General features: G+C 35.6%; 1 protein-coding gene across 2 annotated transcripts in view; it reads left to right on the top strand.

Moving 5' to 3' along the window:
- mettl16 (methyltransferase 16, N6-methyladenosine) overlaps positions 1-19510 on the top strand; it is a 54503-nt gene that overhangs the window by 27254 nt on the left and 7739 nt on the right. For both annotated transcript variants that reach the window (XM_087282741.1, NM_001003611.1), the window contains 5 exon segments: positions 2228-2368; positions 2452-2564; positions 2672-2814; positions 12218-12287; positions 18887-18976. In XM_087282741.1, the coding sequence (XP_087138867.1) occupies positions 2228-2368; positions 2452-2564; positions 2672-2814; positions 12218-12287; positions 18887-18976 (557 nt within the window).

Genomic DNA, 19510 nt, shown 5'->3' with positions numbered 1-19510 from the left:
GGCTCTGTTGATTGGGTTAGATTGCAGATTGAGGACCTTTGCCAGCTCTGGGATGTGACTAGCGCTCTTATTGTCACATACATGATGAATAGCTGGATATCTCTTTTATTCAGGCCTTATGGGAATCATCTATGTTTATTTCTGTAGTAATTTCAGTCCATTTTAGAACTGGCTGACTGGGTAATGGATGGCCGTGGCTGTCCTGCCTCAGTCTAACTGCATTACGGTCATATGTCACACTGTCAGCCAGTCATTTGCACTACACATTATCATACTAATACTTGCTTTACTTGAGAGTCGCAACGTTAGTAGTAAAATTATTTGTATACGTTTTTCTTTTTTTTTAGTACAAGTTTTTTTTTTTTTTGGGTGTAAATTTTCTGTTTGAGGTATAAATGAAAATTGCATTATGTTTTGCAAACTGTATTTATCTGGAGACACTTTAAATTATATATTATATTATATATTTTTAAATGTGAATCCTTCTAAAATATAAACATTTTCATCAAAGGTAAACCTGTAAAAACAGTTTTAGATTTTTATCTTGTATGTTATAATTATTTATGTATCAATGTTATGTGTTATCTATGGCTGTTGTCTTTTTATTGTTGTTATATATTTTTTATTATTACAGAAAAGTGATATTTATAAAACGTTGTAAATTGGATCTGGTTTTGCCATTAAATAGCCAGAGAAGCTGATATGGCAATAAATGCAAAATACATATAAATCTAATTTACGATCCTTATTTACGATGCAGAAAAAAAGTAATTAGACTGATGGAAAATGTGGGGGATTTGGAGCATACAAATATTTTCTTTTTTAAATTGAAAATACTCAAGTTCAATGATTTGGTTAAATTTAAAACAATACAATTTATGTTTAAAGCTAGGAATAAATTACTTCCGAAATGCATACAAAAGCTTTTTTTTGAAGAAAGACAAGAGGCATATAATCTGAGAACAACATTTTAGGAGGTTGAAAAAAAGTTTGTGCATTTCTGTATGTGGTGTAAAATTATGTTTATGTTAACATAACATATGTTTATGTTAAATTTAAATGTACAAATTGAATCAAACATATAATATGTCAAAGATGCCAAAAGGATAAAATATTTCTCATGTAAAAAGACGAGGTCTGTAAAAGACGAAATAAGTTTAAGTAATAGACAAATGATGTACTGTATGTGGTAATGGGATGGGAAAAAATAAGCTTGTGCTTCATCCCGCTCTATTTTCGACCATGTTTAAAATGTATTTTTTTGTTGAAGATATTTTATGTATGATATTTCTGTTTGAATAAATAAATAAGTAAAAAAAAATGCTACCAATGTCAGTTTAAATACCAGTTGATGTGACATTTATTGCCATACCATGGAAAGCAGCAAAAAGTAGATCTTGAAAATAAAATTTACATGTGCTTAGGACATGGCGTAAATGTTAATTAGTTTGGGTATTTCCCCGAGGTTTTGGTTTGTTTGTTTGCTTTTTGTTTTCAGTTTGGTTTTGAGTGTTTTGTTTTGAAATGTTCTGAGTGTGTTTTTTTTTTTTTAGCTTCTGAAACACGAAGAGAGGGTGGGACATAATGTATCTCCTCCCCTTTTTTAAAAACAGCCAATGGCATTTTGCTTTATTACTACTTTTCCATTGAGAGTGTTAGAGCTCAAGCACGTGAAAACAAAAAGCAGATGAGAAGTGTCTTTAATGGCTGGACATGTCTGATACTAGAGAGCATTTGATTGGTCAAGATTTGATGAGAAACTGTATGAGGTGACGTGAATAATTAGTTGATCCATTTAGGCGAAAGTGACAAACTACAAGCTTTTTCTATGTTTCTATCAGATATCCACTTAACTCGAATTTTGTCACTGTTTTGGAGCACACTAGCTTATAGATATCTTAAAAACTAACAATACTGATTCTAACATCTAAAATCATGGGACCTAAAGGTCATGGGACCTTTAAAACATTTATGAAAAGACTTTAAAATGCTCTACAATTATTTTTGTATTGGAGTTGCACCTATACACATTCAGATTTGTGTTTTATTGCATCTCAAATTCTAATTCTTTGACAGGCACATTCATCAATCAAATCATTAAATAAAGTCATATTTCAAGATAAATTTTCATCCCCGTTAACTAGAAACTTTTCATTTATTCTGGTCATTTTAGAAAATACAGACAGCATTTAATCCTGTAATGTGACGTGTTTTGATCTTTGTGCAGGTACTGGAGCTTCCTGTATTTACCCCCTTCTAGGAGCCACAATGAATGGCTGGTTCTTCCTGGCCACAGAAGTGGATGACATCTGCTTTAATTATGCAAAGAAAAACGTTGAACAAAACCACCTGGCAGAGCTCATTAAAGGTACGAGCGTTACAGAAAAAGAGCTCGACATTTTCTCTCTGCGATTTAACCCACTGAAGCACAGAAATGTGTGCGTTTTTCAGTGGTGAAAGTCCCCCAGAAGACTCTCCTGATGGATGCGCTGAAGGAAGAGTCCATTGTCTATGATTTCTGCATGTGCAATCCTCCATTCTTCGCCAACCAGTTAGAAGCAAAGGTACATTCAGCTGCAGCGTTTGAACCCTCAGGCACTTTTCCAGCATAGTCTGTCCTTTTGTGCGCATGACAATAGCGGTGATGCATTTGTTGTGTTTGATCCGTCAGGGAGTGAACTCGAGGAACTCGCGCAGACCTCCACCCAGCTCCATCAACACCGGGGGCGTCACTGAGATCATGGCAGAGGGTGGAGAGCTGGAGTTCGTCAAACGGATCATCCATGACAGTCTGCAGCTGAAGAAGAGGCTCAGGTCACTCGCATATCTCTAATAATCACACACAATTACATATAAATATAAAAATTCAGTGATGTATTGCCTTGAAACTGGTTTTACAAGTTTGGAAGGAAACACTGTTTTAATTTTAATTTTAATTCAATCAAATTCAATAAACTTTATTGTCTATCCCACAGGGGTTAGAAAATTATCTTTAGACATAGGCTCACGCTCAACAACAAAACATAAATACACTTACACAATTATTCAAAAAATCCTATAAAAAAACATTGGCAGTGGGACTAAATGTCTTCTTGTATTATATACCGTCTACCAGATGGAAGTAACTTTAAAGGAATCATGTAAAGGATGGGAAGAGTCTTCCACAATAAGGAGGTTTTTCTTTTTTTTGCTGTTATAAATAAATCAGTGAAGGGTGTTTTTCTCTTACCAATTATTTTATTCACTACGTTTATAGTTTACCACTATAAAAGTTTCTTTTGGGAGTTAAACCTGGCTACAATGCTATAAGTAAGTACAGGTTAAATAAGGGATTTATATATGACAATCAAAATGTCCTTCTCAATATCAAAACTTCTCAGTTTTCTTAACAGATTCATTCGCTGCTGATCCTTTTTAAACACATTTTCTGAGGGTTTATCAAAAGAGAATTGAAAGTTGAATTCCACACCTAAATATTTAAAAGAACTCGCCTGTTCAACTTTCTCCCCATTAATTAGCAAAGGTTTACAAAATGTTCGACCCACAGCACATTTCTTTTATCTTACTAAACTTAAGCTGCAAGAAATTCTGTTTTCCAACTTGATGAAATTGACTAAATTTAGATAATTATCTAATAACTGAGTGTCTTTGTATGCAACTTTAGTATTTGTTTTTGCTAATACTTTATATATTATGTAATTATGGAAATTAATTAAATATAATAGGTGGAGGAATATGTGGAATATTTGTACATTTAATTGTTTTTTGTTAGTTATTAAAATATTGTTACAATGTCACGATTTTTGTATGCACAAGCAATATAATATTTGAAAGAATATATTCATGTTAATATTTATAATATTAAATCTGATATTTTCCTCCATGATATAAAATGAATGCAAGTATAAATACAGTTGAAATATTAAATGGTCACCTGGAATATTTCTACATTTAAAATGTTATATTATATTATATTATATTATATTATATTATATTATGCTATATTATATTATAGTGCAAATATTTAGAAAAAAAGGCCATATCCAACACATGGAGTAATTGTATATGTTTACGTTATTACTAAAAGATATTTAATAATGTAATGTTAATATTTGCTTTAATTGTTTATAAAAATATAAATAATACATGGAATACTTGTAAATTATTGTTTTATGTGGATTTTTATGTGTTGTTTTTTTATTTATATAAAATATTTTAAAAATGTGACTTTTTTTTTCTGCATGAAAATGTTTCAAACCTACTTGAATTGAGTCGATAGATTATGACGTTGTCCATCAACGATGGCCGATAGATATCACGATGCTGAGCCGCTATCGCGACCCTCTGCCCTGCCCCCATCAAAGCAGCAACCCGTTCGTGAAAAATACACACTTAGGCCCTGTTTACTCTAGTCTTAGTTTGAAATGGAAAATCCACATCCACACTGGCTTTTCACCTAGCATTTCTGAAAAACCCTCCTTCCACACTATACCGCTTAAAACACACATCACTTGACCACACACTCTCACACACACAAACACATACACACACATACACACACACTCTGTCATGCGCTGCAGTGTATGCTTGCGTCTGAGCTCCAGCAGTCAGCGAGTGCTTTGAGCACAAAACCCCAGAAAGTAGTGCACTTCGGACAGTTTATCAAAGATGTGCCGCTGGATTGCGTCTCACTATAGTTATTAAATGTCATATTTAATTAATCTTGTCTCTATCTAATGACTCTTTGGTTTTTTGAGTCTATTAGGTAATGTGTCACAGCGTCAGTACACTGCTTCAATCTTTCGCTTTCATGCTTGTACCTAGTAATTTTAAAGAAAACCTCAAATACCGTTGTTTGCTGTTGCTTGTGAACTTTTTTTTTTTACAAAGCAAGTTTGTTGACGCCATTATAACGCCACAGATCACTCTGCCTATTCATGCCAGAGTCCCACGGAAAAGGTGATTTGATAGGTGTTAATTTGTGTGTAACTTATCTTTATTTATGATTTGGTTATGGGTAAAACAAAGACCATGCCGGTCAGGTAGTTGAAACGGTAGGCTACAAATAATTCATTCGTAATGAATTCATTAATTACTAATAAATACCATCGCGTTTGACGATGATGCCATCATGCTTTGCGACGTTTCACATTAGACGTCATATGTTGTCAAATTGCTCGACATTGCTCAGCACTAAAACCCACACATGTTATGTGTTTACCATGTAGTTTTAACTTGAAGCTTATAGTTTTACTGCATGTTTAATGCATAATGTAAAACCCTGGCTGCGACCCTAATTGCCTACTACTTGAGTAGGTGCCACATGGATTTAAATTTACCACAGAAACGTTAGAAAAGCACCTTCTATACAGTATTAATGTGAGTAGTATGAATGGAACTCCATCGTACTACATCCACCATTTATCATGATCATGTGACCTACCCACGTCAGCTGCATTACTTTACTCCCATTCATGAATTCTCTCGTAGTGCATCATGGGATAGCGTAGTGTCCATAAGATGCGCTCTTCAGAATCTTGCCGGAAGTAGTAGGCTATCCTGTACTTCTCTCAAATTATTTTGAATACTATGAATTCGTACATACTACTCTGTTCGCATACTGTTTTTAGCGCACCATAGTATGGAAGTATGTGATTTCGATCGCAGCCAATGACTGGAATTGTGTTAAATATGGAGTATACATACAATCTTTTTACTTATCAGGTGTTGCCAACTCTCTTAATATGACCAAACAGAGACTGATATATCAGTTTGGCACAGATGTAAGACATGAGGACTTGTGAGCAGTGTAATGAGCAGGTAGTAAACAAGCGCACATGTCCCGATCTGCAGAGGAGCTGTTTTACACTCAGTGAGCCAAAAAGGGGCAGGGCAGATGGGTGCTGGGATGGATCTGTCATACAGAGTTTGCGTAATTAATTGACAGGCAAAGTAAATAATGACCCGGGGTGGTATCCGGTGTGCCCGACGGGAGCAGCTGTGTGTGTGTGTGTGTGTGTGACTGGGGCAGACGGGAGCCCCAATGTGCCAGGACTGTCAGAGGAGCGCTGGAGTGAAGAAGACCACATGAGGCCTGCTTAACCATGACATGAGCTCAACCACAAGAGAACTGCAGCGCTGTGCGTTTGTGAGCGTACTGTTGCACAGTTTAACAGTATATTTTCCTGTTTACTGGATTACAATGACATGTTTTCAGAATTACAATAAGTTTTCTTTCAGTGATGGATAAATGACTAAAATCAAGTACTTAATTAAAGCACAGGGACCCTAATAAAATATCACTTCAGCAAAAGTACAAAGTTTTAATTTAACGTCTTTTAAGTAAAGCATTAAAGTAGTGTGAAAGCACTTTATTATTTAGTGATCACTAAGCTTCTCGACATTCTGAAGTGTGCGTTCAGTGGGTATTTTACTGTCCCATGAGACTACACCAAAGGGGAGACACAACAGATTTTGGTTGGTTATGTGACAGTAGTAACATGGTGAAATGTATTATGTCTGAATTTCATTCATACTTCACACATTCATACAGCACATACGTTTTTAAGTCTAGTAATTACTAATCGTATGTTCACACCGAAAGCGACGAGAGCGTCAAAGTAGCTGGAAGTCATTAATTTTCATTGAGAGCCGGCGGCAATAAGCGGCGAGGAGCAGCGCGGCGCATCTTCGCCGGTGTGGGTGTCGAGGAGAGTTGAAATCAAGTTAACTTTATGGTAATGAACTATGACGTGATTCAGCGGCAAGCAATCAGAATTTTGAAGTCCACCACTTTAGAGGAGTTCAGAAAGCACTGTCATGGTGAACTTTGGTTCCGACCACAGTTGTTCCCAAGCGTTTGATTATTGCGGTCGCCAGATTTCCAATATTTACAATGTTTTCTTACATGAACATGCATTAAATAAGTTACTGGCAAGTTACTGATGTGCATTAATGTTATATATATTGATCTTTGAAAAAGTGGGAATCTCATGCAACAGTACAAAAGAGTATTGCTGCTTCAGGATATTTCAGACATATGGACATTGGATAATTAAGTGGAGCCAAGCCACACCACACGCAACTTGATCTTCCGTTGTTAAATGAGTCTGATAAGAAGTGCACAACATTTTCATGCTAGAAAACATGTTTTATGCAGGAATGTGATTCTGCAATGGCCCCTTTAAATATGAGATCAATGTTGCTAATTTTTAAAAGCTGAAGGCAGACAGCGTTGTCGCCAGGGCAGCCAGAGCATTCGGCATTTCGTATTTTGGAAAATTTAAATAATTCTAAACAACATAAAACATAAACATTTTGATGTTCTGATAGTGATTCCTATGTAGAGGAATCACTTCCTACCCTCCAGTCTTGTGCATCATCAATGACGTAATTTGAAAACAACCAATTGTAAACAAAAGCTTGCAATGCTTGCCTGGCCTCTGAGTTCTTCTGATTGGTCCACTGCTTAGGAACTGACATGAGTGCATGTAAAACCTAAAATACTTTGAATTTGACACAGCTTCTTAAAAGCAATGCACTTATGTGCTAGATGCTGCAAAAGACACAACCGTAATCAACTCGCACATCTTTCAAGGGCATTTACATAGAAAAACAATAGAAAAGTAGGGCATTTAAATGGAAAAATGTGTCCTGTTTATTAAATTCTTTTGAAAGAAATCAACCAGCCATGTGCTTTATTTCTAATCGAATCAATCAGCTGGTTTAAATTAATCCTTTGGATGAACGATTCAGTGAATCACTCTATAAACCCAGGACTTGCTGCCACCTACTGGTGGTTTTAATGTCATATTTATTTATTCATTATTGGTATAAATCAGCCAAAATCATTTATAAAATATAGTTTAATAATAATTATTTAGATCTTCCCCATGAATAAAAATGTAGAATGGGGCTTACAGACAAGTGACTGTTTTTTCTCAACAATGCAATTCTGAACTGGTTCAAGTAGTCAGATGCAACATATTTTTTAGGAAATACACAATCTTCTGCTTTAGTTGTGAATTATTGGGTGTCCATGGGTTAATCTGGGCGCTTCTCCATCTCACTGTGCTTCAAGCTTCCTCTCTTTAGGGCTCAGACTATGCAAGCCTGCTGTAGTAAAAACAGTGTATGTGTGTGTGTCGGCAGGTGTCCATAGATCTAGCCAGGCGCTCTGATTGGCCCTCTGAGCTGCCTCTTCCTCTCCAGCCACTCCATCTGTAATTACTGCCAGTCTTCCTGCAGCTCCTCCTGTCTCACTTACAGCCTAAATACAACTCAGATTTTTTTTCCTTATGCCAGACAATCTGTGCCATTGAGAGTGTAATTGTTACTACTTCCTCCTTAGGGTCTGACAACTGAAGAGAAAGCATAATAAACAGCCCTTTTCAAGTGGTGATAGATGCTGGAGTACCCTGTTATTAACCCATCGCACCATGTGCCACGCAACCTCCCTCCACTCCACTTCACAGAGCATGTGTGGATATTAGGCCTCTTTAATATTTCATTTGACAAAATGAAATGATTGTCAGGCCCCTGAGGCTCCATATATGGTGCAATGTGTGTTCAGCTACACACTCCCTTGTTCTGATGGTAGATTCCCCCTTGATGACCCAAACCCAGTTATTTTTTTCAGTTTAGCCTAAAGCATTTTGCTTTCACAAGATCATGTTAAATGCATATAATCGATTTAGTCTCAGATTAAAGAAGAGACTAAATGATTAACAGAAACTAAAAGATTTTTAGTTTTTTGAATGCTGTTTAGTATTGTAAATATTTGTAAATAATTTTAATAATAAAAAATCGGAAATTATAGATATTTACGTGCGTGCGTGCGTGTGTGTGTAATTTTTTTTCTTTTTTTAAATATTTCCCAAATGATATTTAACAGAACAAGGAATTTTTCACAGTACTTCTTATAATAATTTTCTTCTAGAGAAAGTCTTATTTGTTTTTTTAGGATAGAATAAAAGCAGTTTTAAATTTTTAAAACCCATTTAAGGTCAATATTATTAGCCCCCTTAAAGGTGCAGTAGGTGATCTGCCAAAATGCTTAGCGCTTAGCATTAGGGGTGTAATGATACACTCACGATACGATGTGTATCACGATATAATGTTCACGATTCAATATGTATCAAGATATTTGGAATAAAAATTGAAAATTAAACTGAAATGCAAATTTTACCAAGTAAACTATTTTTTATGTATTTCTTTAAGAAAATAAATTAAACAGGCCTGTCTCTGGAAAATAAAACAATTTTAATTTCAATTTTAATAACATTTTTATTTATTTTATTTTTTTGGAAAATAAGACAAAATTAAGGAACAATTTAAGTAAAGGTACAAAAAAAAGCTTTCTATTCCATTGAATTTAACAGTAAGCGCTTAAGGCTTTGCTTGGTCACTTGCGTTTTTGTGTGTGCAAAAAAAAATCCATATTTCCAGGTATTTAATTCATATTTAATTAAATTCATTTAGAGATATCTCTAATTACAATTGTGACTAGTCAAAACTCATTTAGAGATATCTGCAAATATTTTTCAATGGAAGTCAATGGAGGAATATGACTAGTCATAATATATTTGCAGATATCTCCAATCTGATTTCGTACTAGTACAATTGTAATTGCAGATATCTCTAATTGTTATTCTAACTAGTCGAATTATAATTATGACTAGTCAAAATATAATTAGAGATATCTCTAAATGTATTTATGGATAGTCAGAACAAAGGTTTAAATGCTAAAACGGCTTGCCATACGCGCGCGTCTATCATATTCCGCCCTCTGTAGTAACAGCTCACGTCATGTGGGATTTTGCGGCCGCCAATACATCATTATATGAAGACAGAATGATATTTTAGGGTGAATTGTACCTTATAAATAAAGTGTGTGACTCTTTCAACACCATTAGTAGGTATGCATGTCGCTGTGCAAAGTATGTAAATCACTGTGAAGACTTTAAAACTTAGGATGTTTGACCCAGTATGCGTGTCAAAAAGCGGACGAGTCTAAAGCAATGACTGTACAACTGACATGTTGCCAGACGTCTGATTTTGAGAGGATGGGCCATCCTCTATTTCAGCTCCACTCATTTTGGTCTGCTAACATTACTGCTGCTGCAATCTGAACTCACGTGCGACAGCAGGTGGAACGTAGCTCACGTGTAAACAGCTCAACTAATAAGAGAAAACGGACATCATATCGTAATAAAATCGTCATGCATATTGTTTTGATACCTCAAAAACAATATGCATGTATATTGTGACATTTTTGCATCGCAATAAATCGTACAACGATAAATCGTTACACCCCTACTTAGCATAATATCTTTGAAACACAGTCCCTCCTCTGTCATCTAAAGCCACGCCTCTTGAAATTATGAACGCGCGCACCGCATCATGACAGGAGACAACCCACTAGCTCATGTCATTCGCCAGTTGGAAATGTAGTTAGTGGTTGGCCGGCGGCATGCAGGAATTATACTTATTACTAAGCCATACTTACATGAGCGAGCGAATAGCATAGTAAACAGTATAGGAGCTCGTCACAGGTTGTCTTGTTTAAAAATAACCCAATGTGAATATAAAAGCAACTTCACCTCAGTAAAGCAGGCTAGGCGGAATAGCGTTATTTACTGATGTTTTGTTGTTAAACTAGATAAAAATATACATTATTGATGCTGTAAAAGGCCCCTCAAATTGAAAATGGTCACATCAGTCTTTCACCGGAAGATTTCAGTGGCTGAACAACACTTCTGTGCATATAACCCATTCATAAAACACAATCTACATCAGCTTTGCATGAAGCTAAAATAGTTTTAAAACATAACATTACCTGTCTAAAAGAAATACTTCAGCCATGGTGTCATCCATCCTCCAGCGTGCAAGTGTAACTCCAATATTGATTCAGGATTTTAAAAAGTTTTGATTCAGCATTTGTTTTTACTGCAACTGTAATTGTCTTGTGTGCACATGTACAGCTATACATTTTCTGACAGACAGTTTGAGGTACTTATCAGAATTATGGGAATTATCGGCCTAACATTATTTAATTTAATGAACTTTTTTTAGTCTTGTGCCTTACCCAAGTTATAAAGATTTATATAAATATATTTATATAATTTACTTTTATCTTTCCTATTAGAATGTGAAGAGATTTTCTACCAGCACAACAAAAATGTTTCTAAAGACAATCACCTACTGCACCTTTAAGCAATATTTTTTATCGATTGTCTACAAAAACCATAATTATACACAGACTTTCCTAATAAACCTAGTTAACTTAGTTAAGCCTTCAAATGTTACTTTAAGCTAAATGCTAGTATCTTAAAGTATTAAGTAAAAGGGTATGTACTGTCATCATGAGAAAGATAAAAGAAATCAGTTATTAGAAGTTTGTTATTAAAACTATTATGTATAAAAATGTGCTAAGAAAAATCTTCTTTACAGACATTGGGATAAAATATATTCAGGGGGGCTAATAGTTCTGACTTCAACTGTACAGAGTTTGCGATGCAAGTTAATTGCAATTTAAGCACAGGATAGATTTGAAAAATGTTACCATCAGGATCCATCACAAAACTCTTGAAAGTCAACTTGACCTTCAGCCAACAGTTCCTGCTTGAAAATCCTCATTAAAAATGTGTGCCGTCTGTCTGCCATAACGAACGCGTTTGCTTAAGTCTGGCTCTTACATGCAACACCCACAATTTGTTCGATTTCCCAGTGGATAAAATCAAGTCTTGGCCTACATTTATTCATTAAATATCATGTTTGACTCATAAATATGTCCCATTAGTGACATAAAATGGGTTGTTATTGCCTCGCATTGACCTTTTAAGATATTCTTCAGTGATTAAATGCAAGATTCTCCCAATTTGGAAAGCAGAAGAACTAGAAAATGAAGAGTTGAGCACCAATCAATTATGCATAGACTGTGTTTTCCTCCCACCCTCTGATGGATGAAGCCTCATCTTTTTTATAATGCTGAAAATGCATTGATTTTTGTCTCACGTGCAGCTTCAAAGCTCCCTGTCAAGGTAGGGTTTTTAATTAAACATCGAGCTTCATATTTTAAAAAAATATATGAAGAGTAGCCCAGCTGACCGTTCCCACAGAGCGAGACCATATTCATGTCCTGCAGTGTGTTTGATGTGCTCTTGTGGATCAGCTGTCCAGACTGATGCTTTCACAGACCCTTTTCTTCTGTTTTCAGGTGGTACAGTTGCATGCTGGGAAAGAAGTGTAGTCTGGCTCCTTTGAAAGATGAGCTGCGGAAACAAGGAGTGAGTTTTTAAATGACTAGATCACTTTTTTCTTGTTTTGTTTTTTTAAGGATTAAGCTATAACAAAGAAATCATCAGTTTTAAATGATACTAGTTTATTATTTATAGTTGGACTGATATTAAAATAAATTATGTCTGATAAATACAAATAGGCAACAATCAAGTGCTGTCAATCTTCAAATTTGACAGTTTTAATAGTTCTTAAATGCCACCTTTTCAATAGTTGTAATATGACTTATTAAAATAAGTGTTATAAATGGTGCAGTTTTTAATGCCACCATTATATAATTTATAATTGGATTCATATAAAATGTTTTGTCTGATATAACCATTAAATGCTTGTATACGCGTATGGCTAAAATTAAAATTCTATACTATTGTCTGCAAATAAATAAATAAACCTAAATTCAGTCATTTATGAATCGACTAGTATTAAAATGAAGCTTGTATGTCTTATAACGGAATGCTTGGCATAAAAATGCAAAACTGTTTTTGTGAAAACATAAATGAATGGAATTAAAAATACTTTTAAATGTCACGAGTAAATGTATAATTTCTCACTACATGGCATATAGTATACAAGTACACCACCTGAAAAAAGTCTTGTCGTCGAACCCAGTTGTAAGATTAACAAATAATAACTGGACTTCTAGTTGATCATTTAGAAAAGTGGCAGAAGGTTGATTTTTTTCGATGAATCATCTGTTGAACTGCATCCCAATCATCATAAATACTGCAGAAAACCTATGGAACCCACATGGAACCAATATTCTCAAAGAAATCTGTCAAGTTTGGTGAAGGAAAAGTCATGGTTTGGGGTTACATTCAGTATGGGGGCGTGCAAGATATCTGCAGACTGGATGGCAACAGCCTGAGGTATCAAGACATTTGTGCTGCCCATTACATTACAAACCAAAGGAGAGGGCAAATTCTTCTGCAGGATAGCTCTCCTATTCATACTTTAGCTTCCACGTCAAAGTTCCTGAAAGCAAAGAAGGTCAAGGTGCTCCAGGATTGGCCAGCCCAGTCACCAGAAATAAACATTTTTGAGCATGCCTGGGGTAAAATGAAGGAGGAGGCATTGAAGATGAATCCAAAAAATCCTGCTAAACTCTGAAAGTCCTGCAAGAACACTTTCTTTGCTATTCTAGATGACTTTATTAATAAGTATTAAGCATGGATGCAGTCCTCCAAGCTCATGGGAGTCATGCACAATAATATATTTTTTACCACTGCACCATGACTTTTGTATTCTATGCTGTATATTAGGGATGGGAAGATTAATCGATATGTATCGATACGTGGTCATGCGCGTGCACGATGCGAGTGCATCGGTAGAGCAGCAGAGGATGAATGAAATTTTAGAAGCAAATCGAGATGCATCGGTTTTTGCGAGATGCATCGGTTTTTCCAAGATACAGCTTATATTTTTAATATAGAATGTATTTTTTATTTATTAGCAAGTGTTGTCAACCTGTTTTTGGCGCATAATTTAATCGACCTACATAAAGTATGCCTTAGCAACGGATTTGCGGATGTGTACACTTACACTACAGCTCAGTGTATCAGGTGTGCGGATGAAGCTAGTGGTGCGCCCTCAGAAAGCGCGAGAAGCAAAACGAACATTTTATTCCCCACTGAGTTTTAAATCTAAAGTATGGCAACATTATGTATTTAAGGATGGACGACATGACAGGACAGATGCAATTTGCAAAATGTGCCGCGCATCTGTAAATACGCGGGCAGTACGACTAATCTGAAATCTCACTTGAAGCGGCGCCACGGTGTTGTTGTGAAAGCATCTTCCAGTGTTCCTGCATCCCCGGCTTCCTGCACTGCTTCAACTGGAGCTACCAGCTCCAAAAGTGGTGAGAACAGCATTGCGAGTTTTTTTCCATGCGCAACAGTTTTGTGCGCTCTACGCCAATAACGGATGTTATTGCATTGTTCATCTGCAAAGATATTCAGCCTAGTGTCACGGAGAATGAAGGTTTTAAACACCTCCTCCTGTTAATTTTTATTTAATTATAATAATAATAATATTAATAATAATAATGATAAAAATAATGGGTGTCACGGTGGCACAGTGGGTAGTTTGACCACCTCACAGCAAGAAGATTGCTGGTTTGTTATATTTTTATTAGCCTGTTGTTTACAGTGACAGTGATGTTTCAAAGCAGCATAACACTGCTAGTTCACGACCTTAAGTTTTGAATATTCAGTGGCAAAATATATCTTTGTAAAACTTGTTTTCATAGTTGAAAAGTTAAATAACAATTCTTGTGCAATGCTAAACCTTTATGTTGAAAGAGTGCAAATATATACATTTATAATATATATTGCACTTATACATTCTGTTTATCTTGAAAATACTTAAATAATATGTGCTATAGGTTCTGAAATGGCCCTCTACTGTAAACTGACACTCTGGCTCTGAGAGAAAAGCCAGTTTGTAAAAAAAGTCTTGGTTTTGCTTGGTTAATAAATAATCAAACTCATTCAATGGCACAGCATCCTCTTTCACATCATCTCATAAACTTGATTTAATTAGTTAGTGCTGAATTATCGCATTGTATCGTGATATGGGTGTGAATCGTATCGTGTTGCATCGCAATATGTCACAAATGTATCGCTAATATATCGGATCGTATTCTTTGTATCGAGATGCGTATCGGATCAGCATTATAGCTTAGATGCCCAACCCTACTGTATATTGATTCTGTTAAGTGATAAGACTTTTGTCTAAGCAAAGTCAGACCTTACTGTCCTAATTAAATAATTATAATTCAAGGCATGATCATATTTTATTTTGGTAAAATAAGCGTAATCTATAAGCCACTTCTGATACCAAACGAAAAAACAGAAATTAAGTTATTATTTTTTGTTCCTAAAACTTCATGAGGCGACAAGACCTTTTGTCAGGTAGTGCAGGGGTTTTCAAACTTTTTCAGCTGAGGGCCCCTTTGTGTAGGGCGAATTCTTTCGGGGACCCCCAAAAAATAAAAATGACGCCACCCCCTCAAATTAACAACTGTACTTAATTTTTTAAAATTGTATTATTCAATACATTTATATTATTATATATTATTCAATAAATTTATATTATTCATTATCTGGATTAATTTTTGTAAGATATTAGTTGAGTTGACATGGTTTCAGTGCTTCAATCTATTGATCAAATCTTCATGCGCAGTGTTTATTGTGGTCTGCTCTCACTGGATTCCATCAAGCCATATTTTGTGTACGAGTCGTCACTTTACAGTTTTTTATGCCATTTTTATGCTTTTTCTCTGCCTATGCACAGCTAGACTCTTCTGTATTTACCCTTACAGCTGAGAGTCTAAATGTATCCAAAGATTTAAAGCTTTAAAGTTTTAAAGAGTTTTGTCATTCATCAGCCTGTTAACAGTTAACTGTACTGTTGTAACTAGCAATACTACAATGGAGGCTGTAGTGGTTCAGTGTGTTTTGTTTATTTTTATTCCTTTTTTTTGTGCACATTATAATTTACTCAAGTCGACAATCCTGATTTACACTGATAAAAAATAATTTCCTAAATGCAATCTAGAATTGGGTATTCAAGTTCAAAGAGCCACAAATTTTACTTTGCATAATTTTAGAAGCTTTGCTGACTTTAAAATGTTCATACCAGTTTGTTCTATTAATAATAATACTGAACATTACATTTAAATTAGTTACACAAATAAATATGGGAAAAAGTGGAACATCTTGAAAAAATGCATTTATATTCAGAGTATTAAAATTTGATCAGATATGTTGAGCTCCATTAAATACAGAGCACTAATACATTTTAATATTTAATAATTAATTAACCCTATAACATAACACAAACAGATACATTATAATTTTTATAGGTTATAGTGGTTTTATTCAGGGTGTATACAATTTAGTTTTTTTTAATCATCCAGTTATGAACCAATGTGAGTAAGAGGTCCACTGCAGAGCTCATCCAGCTGTCATTAGTGTAACAGGAGTAAAACTGAGAACTCGCTGATGTGATGACAGCTCCATTCATTGTTATTGCAGCACTTTTTGCTTTACAATTTTAATATGTTTGTTTGCCATGCTGCAAAGAGGACCGTCTGATATTTGTACAATGCAAAGTGTAAAGCCTGTCGCACTGTGGATGAGGTGCAATGTTGTGCCGTGTCTTTAAAATGATATTTGTTTCCTATGAGTGAAGCCTGCGCAGAGAGGCGCGCACTCCGCATCACCCAGCTGATCGATTACTTAGGAACGCAAGCCATATACAGGGTAGTGCTTTCAGCCTCCGATAATGTTCTTATTGATCATGTATTTTAACTGAAATATTGTCAGTAAATAGACCTGAGCATTCATTTAGTTGTTTAGCGTAAAAGAGGTAAGCGTAAGTGAAAGGTAAACGCCGTCAGGTGCAGCAGACAAGCGACAAAAATCACAGGAAGCGGCTGGCCATTAGCGCTTATTCAATAAAAGTCCCCGTGCACAGAGGCGGGCCGCTGCGCTTCTTTTCCTGTTTTACGAAAGTGTCAACTGCATTTAAATGACATAACCATAAAGCTTAATTTTTGCAGTACTTTTGAGCTCAAATTATAATAAAAAATATATTAACCTTCAGAATTATGCGGGACACAAAATTCATCCATGTGGGCCCATAGATTACCCCTTATCTAAAAATTTTTGCGGCCCCCCTAGCGCCATCGGGCGGCCCCCAGTTTGAAAACCCCTGAGGTAGTGTATTGACCATTCCGACCCCTCCCCTCTCTCTGCTCCCCAAGCTTTCCTGTGAATTCTCTCCACTTTCCTATCCAATAAAGGTGAAAACCCCGAAAAAAATATAAAAAAAAAATTAATTAATAAAAAAAACTGATAAAAATCAAAATCAAAACTATTAATTTCATTAGTAAAGCTGTAAATTTATATATTCATATGTATAAAATAAGTTATAATTAGACATTAGCAAATGAATGCACACAATAAAATATCTGATAAATAAAACACTAACTTGTATAACACCAATATATCAGGCATCTCGGTTCTCCTTTCGGATCTTTCTAGATAAATGAGTGGGCGTTTCCCCCTGGCTTTAGGTTAATTGATCTTAATGAGCTTCACTAGCGTAGCATAAAACTGCCCCACGACAGGGAGCGCTAATGGGCTAGATTTCATTTGTTGTTGATTAGGCATCATTAGCAGGCGCTCCCCATTAGCTCAGGCTGTGTCCGTACAGTCAGAACGCTGTGATATCTGTGAATGAAAGACATTCGCTGTGCTCACAGGTTATTAGTCTGGTGTCAGTCAGTGTGCTTTGGTTCATCTGAAGGCGTCGTCGTCCCGTCAGCCCTCGTTAGAGTCATTGTCCTCCTGGCCGGTGTCCTCCCGAAACCCTGGATCTTATTAATATGCAAATGAGCTTCTTTTTCTCCTTTTCCATCTCCTTTTTCTGTCCTTTTATCTGCTGTTTGAACGCCCTCTGCCTGCTGAGGTCAAACTCAGGGTGGTGTTTTTTACTGAAGGCAATGGGATTTGATTTCACCCTACAGTTCACCCCTAACACCGACATATATGTCTGTTAAAACACACTCCCTACTGTGCGAATGACAGGGCTGAGGGTGCTTAAGAATTCTGGGTACGTCTGGTGTTGGTCGTAGTTTCCACACAGACACACACACATATCAGTAGTCAAAGACAAAGGGGATTTTAACCATCAAGTCAATGTAGGTGTAATGCAGCTTTGTTCTTTCTGTGTGCATTAGGGTCCTACTCGATTTAGATATCTATCATTTTTATGAACCAAAAATTATGTCTATGTCTACCACACAGATACCATTCAGTTAAGACAGTCTGTAGTAGTGGATGATTATTGATGTATGTAGTCAATATGTGCATCCTAGTTTTCAAATATAGACTATATTTGAAGTCTTTGTTGTTGCATTGTGCTTGCTGTGAATAAATTATGCTAAAACATCTTTCCATTTTATTCCTTTCTTTTTTTTTAGTCAATGTGTCTGGGCAGAAAGCATTGTAGAAATTATATGATTATTTGGCATTACAGTCGCAATTAATTTCTAAAAGTGATTGTTTTAGAAAGCAAATATTAATAATTTTTTAATAATGTTGTTTTTTAATGTTCTCTTTATTTTATATTTCCTTTTTTTCTTGTCAACAAAAAAGACCTTGTGCAACAAAAACGACTGGCGCACCTTCAGTTTTTGGAACGTAAATGGGCGTTCAGTGTGATCGGCCCCTTACCTCACAAAATAATTCACTTGCACTACAGCATCTATGTTTTTCAAGAAGAATCCTTATACAATCATTGTATGCAACCTGCAGCTTATGGAGACCCTCTTATTTAAAATGATATCTCAGAGGAGCTGTGTAAAAAGAACTGCAATGAGTTCTAAAGAGGTTTACCTTAACCTGCTGCGAACACTAAAACTTTCTCACCAGCATATTTGCTTGAGCATATAACTTTTGTCGTTCCCTGTACATATCATTGTCATCACTCATATTCTTAGTAATGAATCCTAGTATAATCCTTTTTGCGATTTTTCTATGACGGCGCTTACTTTGAGTCTGAATCTTTTGTTGTTTTATAGGTTGCTAAAGTAACACACACAGAGTTCTGTCAAGGGCGGACCATGCGCTGGGCCCTCGCCTGGAGTTTCTATGATGACGTACCTGTACCTGTAAGTATTGATCATTTCCTGCAGTACAGGCCTTTCAGACAGAATGTGCTGTTTTTCTTATGAATAGTTAAAAAAAGTAAAAAAATTATATTTTACTAGATTGCTAGCTACTAGAACTTTGTTTGTATGTTTATGTTTATAGCATTATTTATCGTACAGTTTCAACAGGTTTCTAGCTTGTTTCTAGCATGTTTTAGCACATTGCTAACATGATTTAGTAATGGTTTATTGCTAGCATGCATTTAACACATTTTAGAATGCTATTAGCATGCTAACATGTTCATGGATTACTAACATGTTGCTATAATGTTTTAGTAAATTGCTAACTATTGCTAGTATTTTTTAACATGTTATTAACATGTTTGCTGCATGTTTTAGCTCGTTGCTAGCACACATTGTTAGCAGGTTTTAGCATTTGGCTTGTATGTTTGTGTCACATCCGTCAGTGACCACCTGAGAGCGCTGTAGTGCACTACGACTTTGTAGGCACTACAGCATCCTAGGAAAGAACTACATTCCCATACATACCACGCG

The sequence above is a fragment of the Danio rerio genome, chromosome 15 (assembly GCF_052040795.2).
Source record: "Danio rerio strain M-AB ecotype USA chromosome 15, GRCz13ab, whole genome shotgun sequence".
Taxonomy (NCBI): Eukaryota; Metazoa; Chordata; class Actinopteri; order Cypriniformes; family Danionidae; genus Danio; species Danio rerio.
This window is presented reverse-complemented; position numbering and strand designations above follow the sequence as displayed.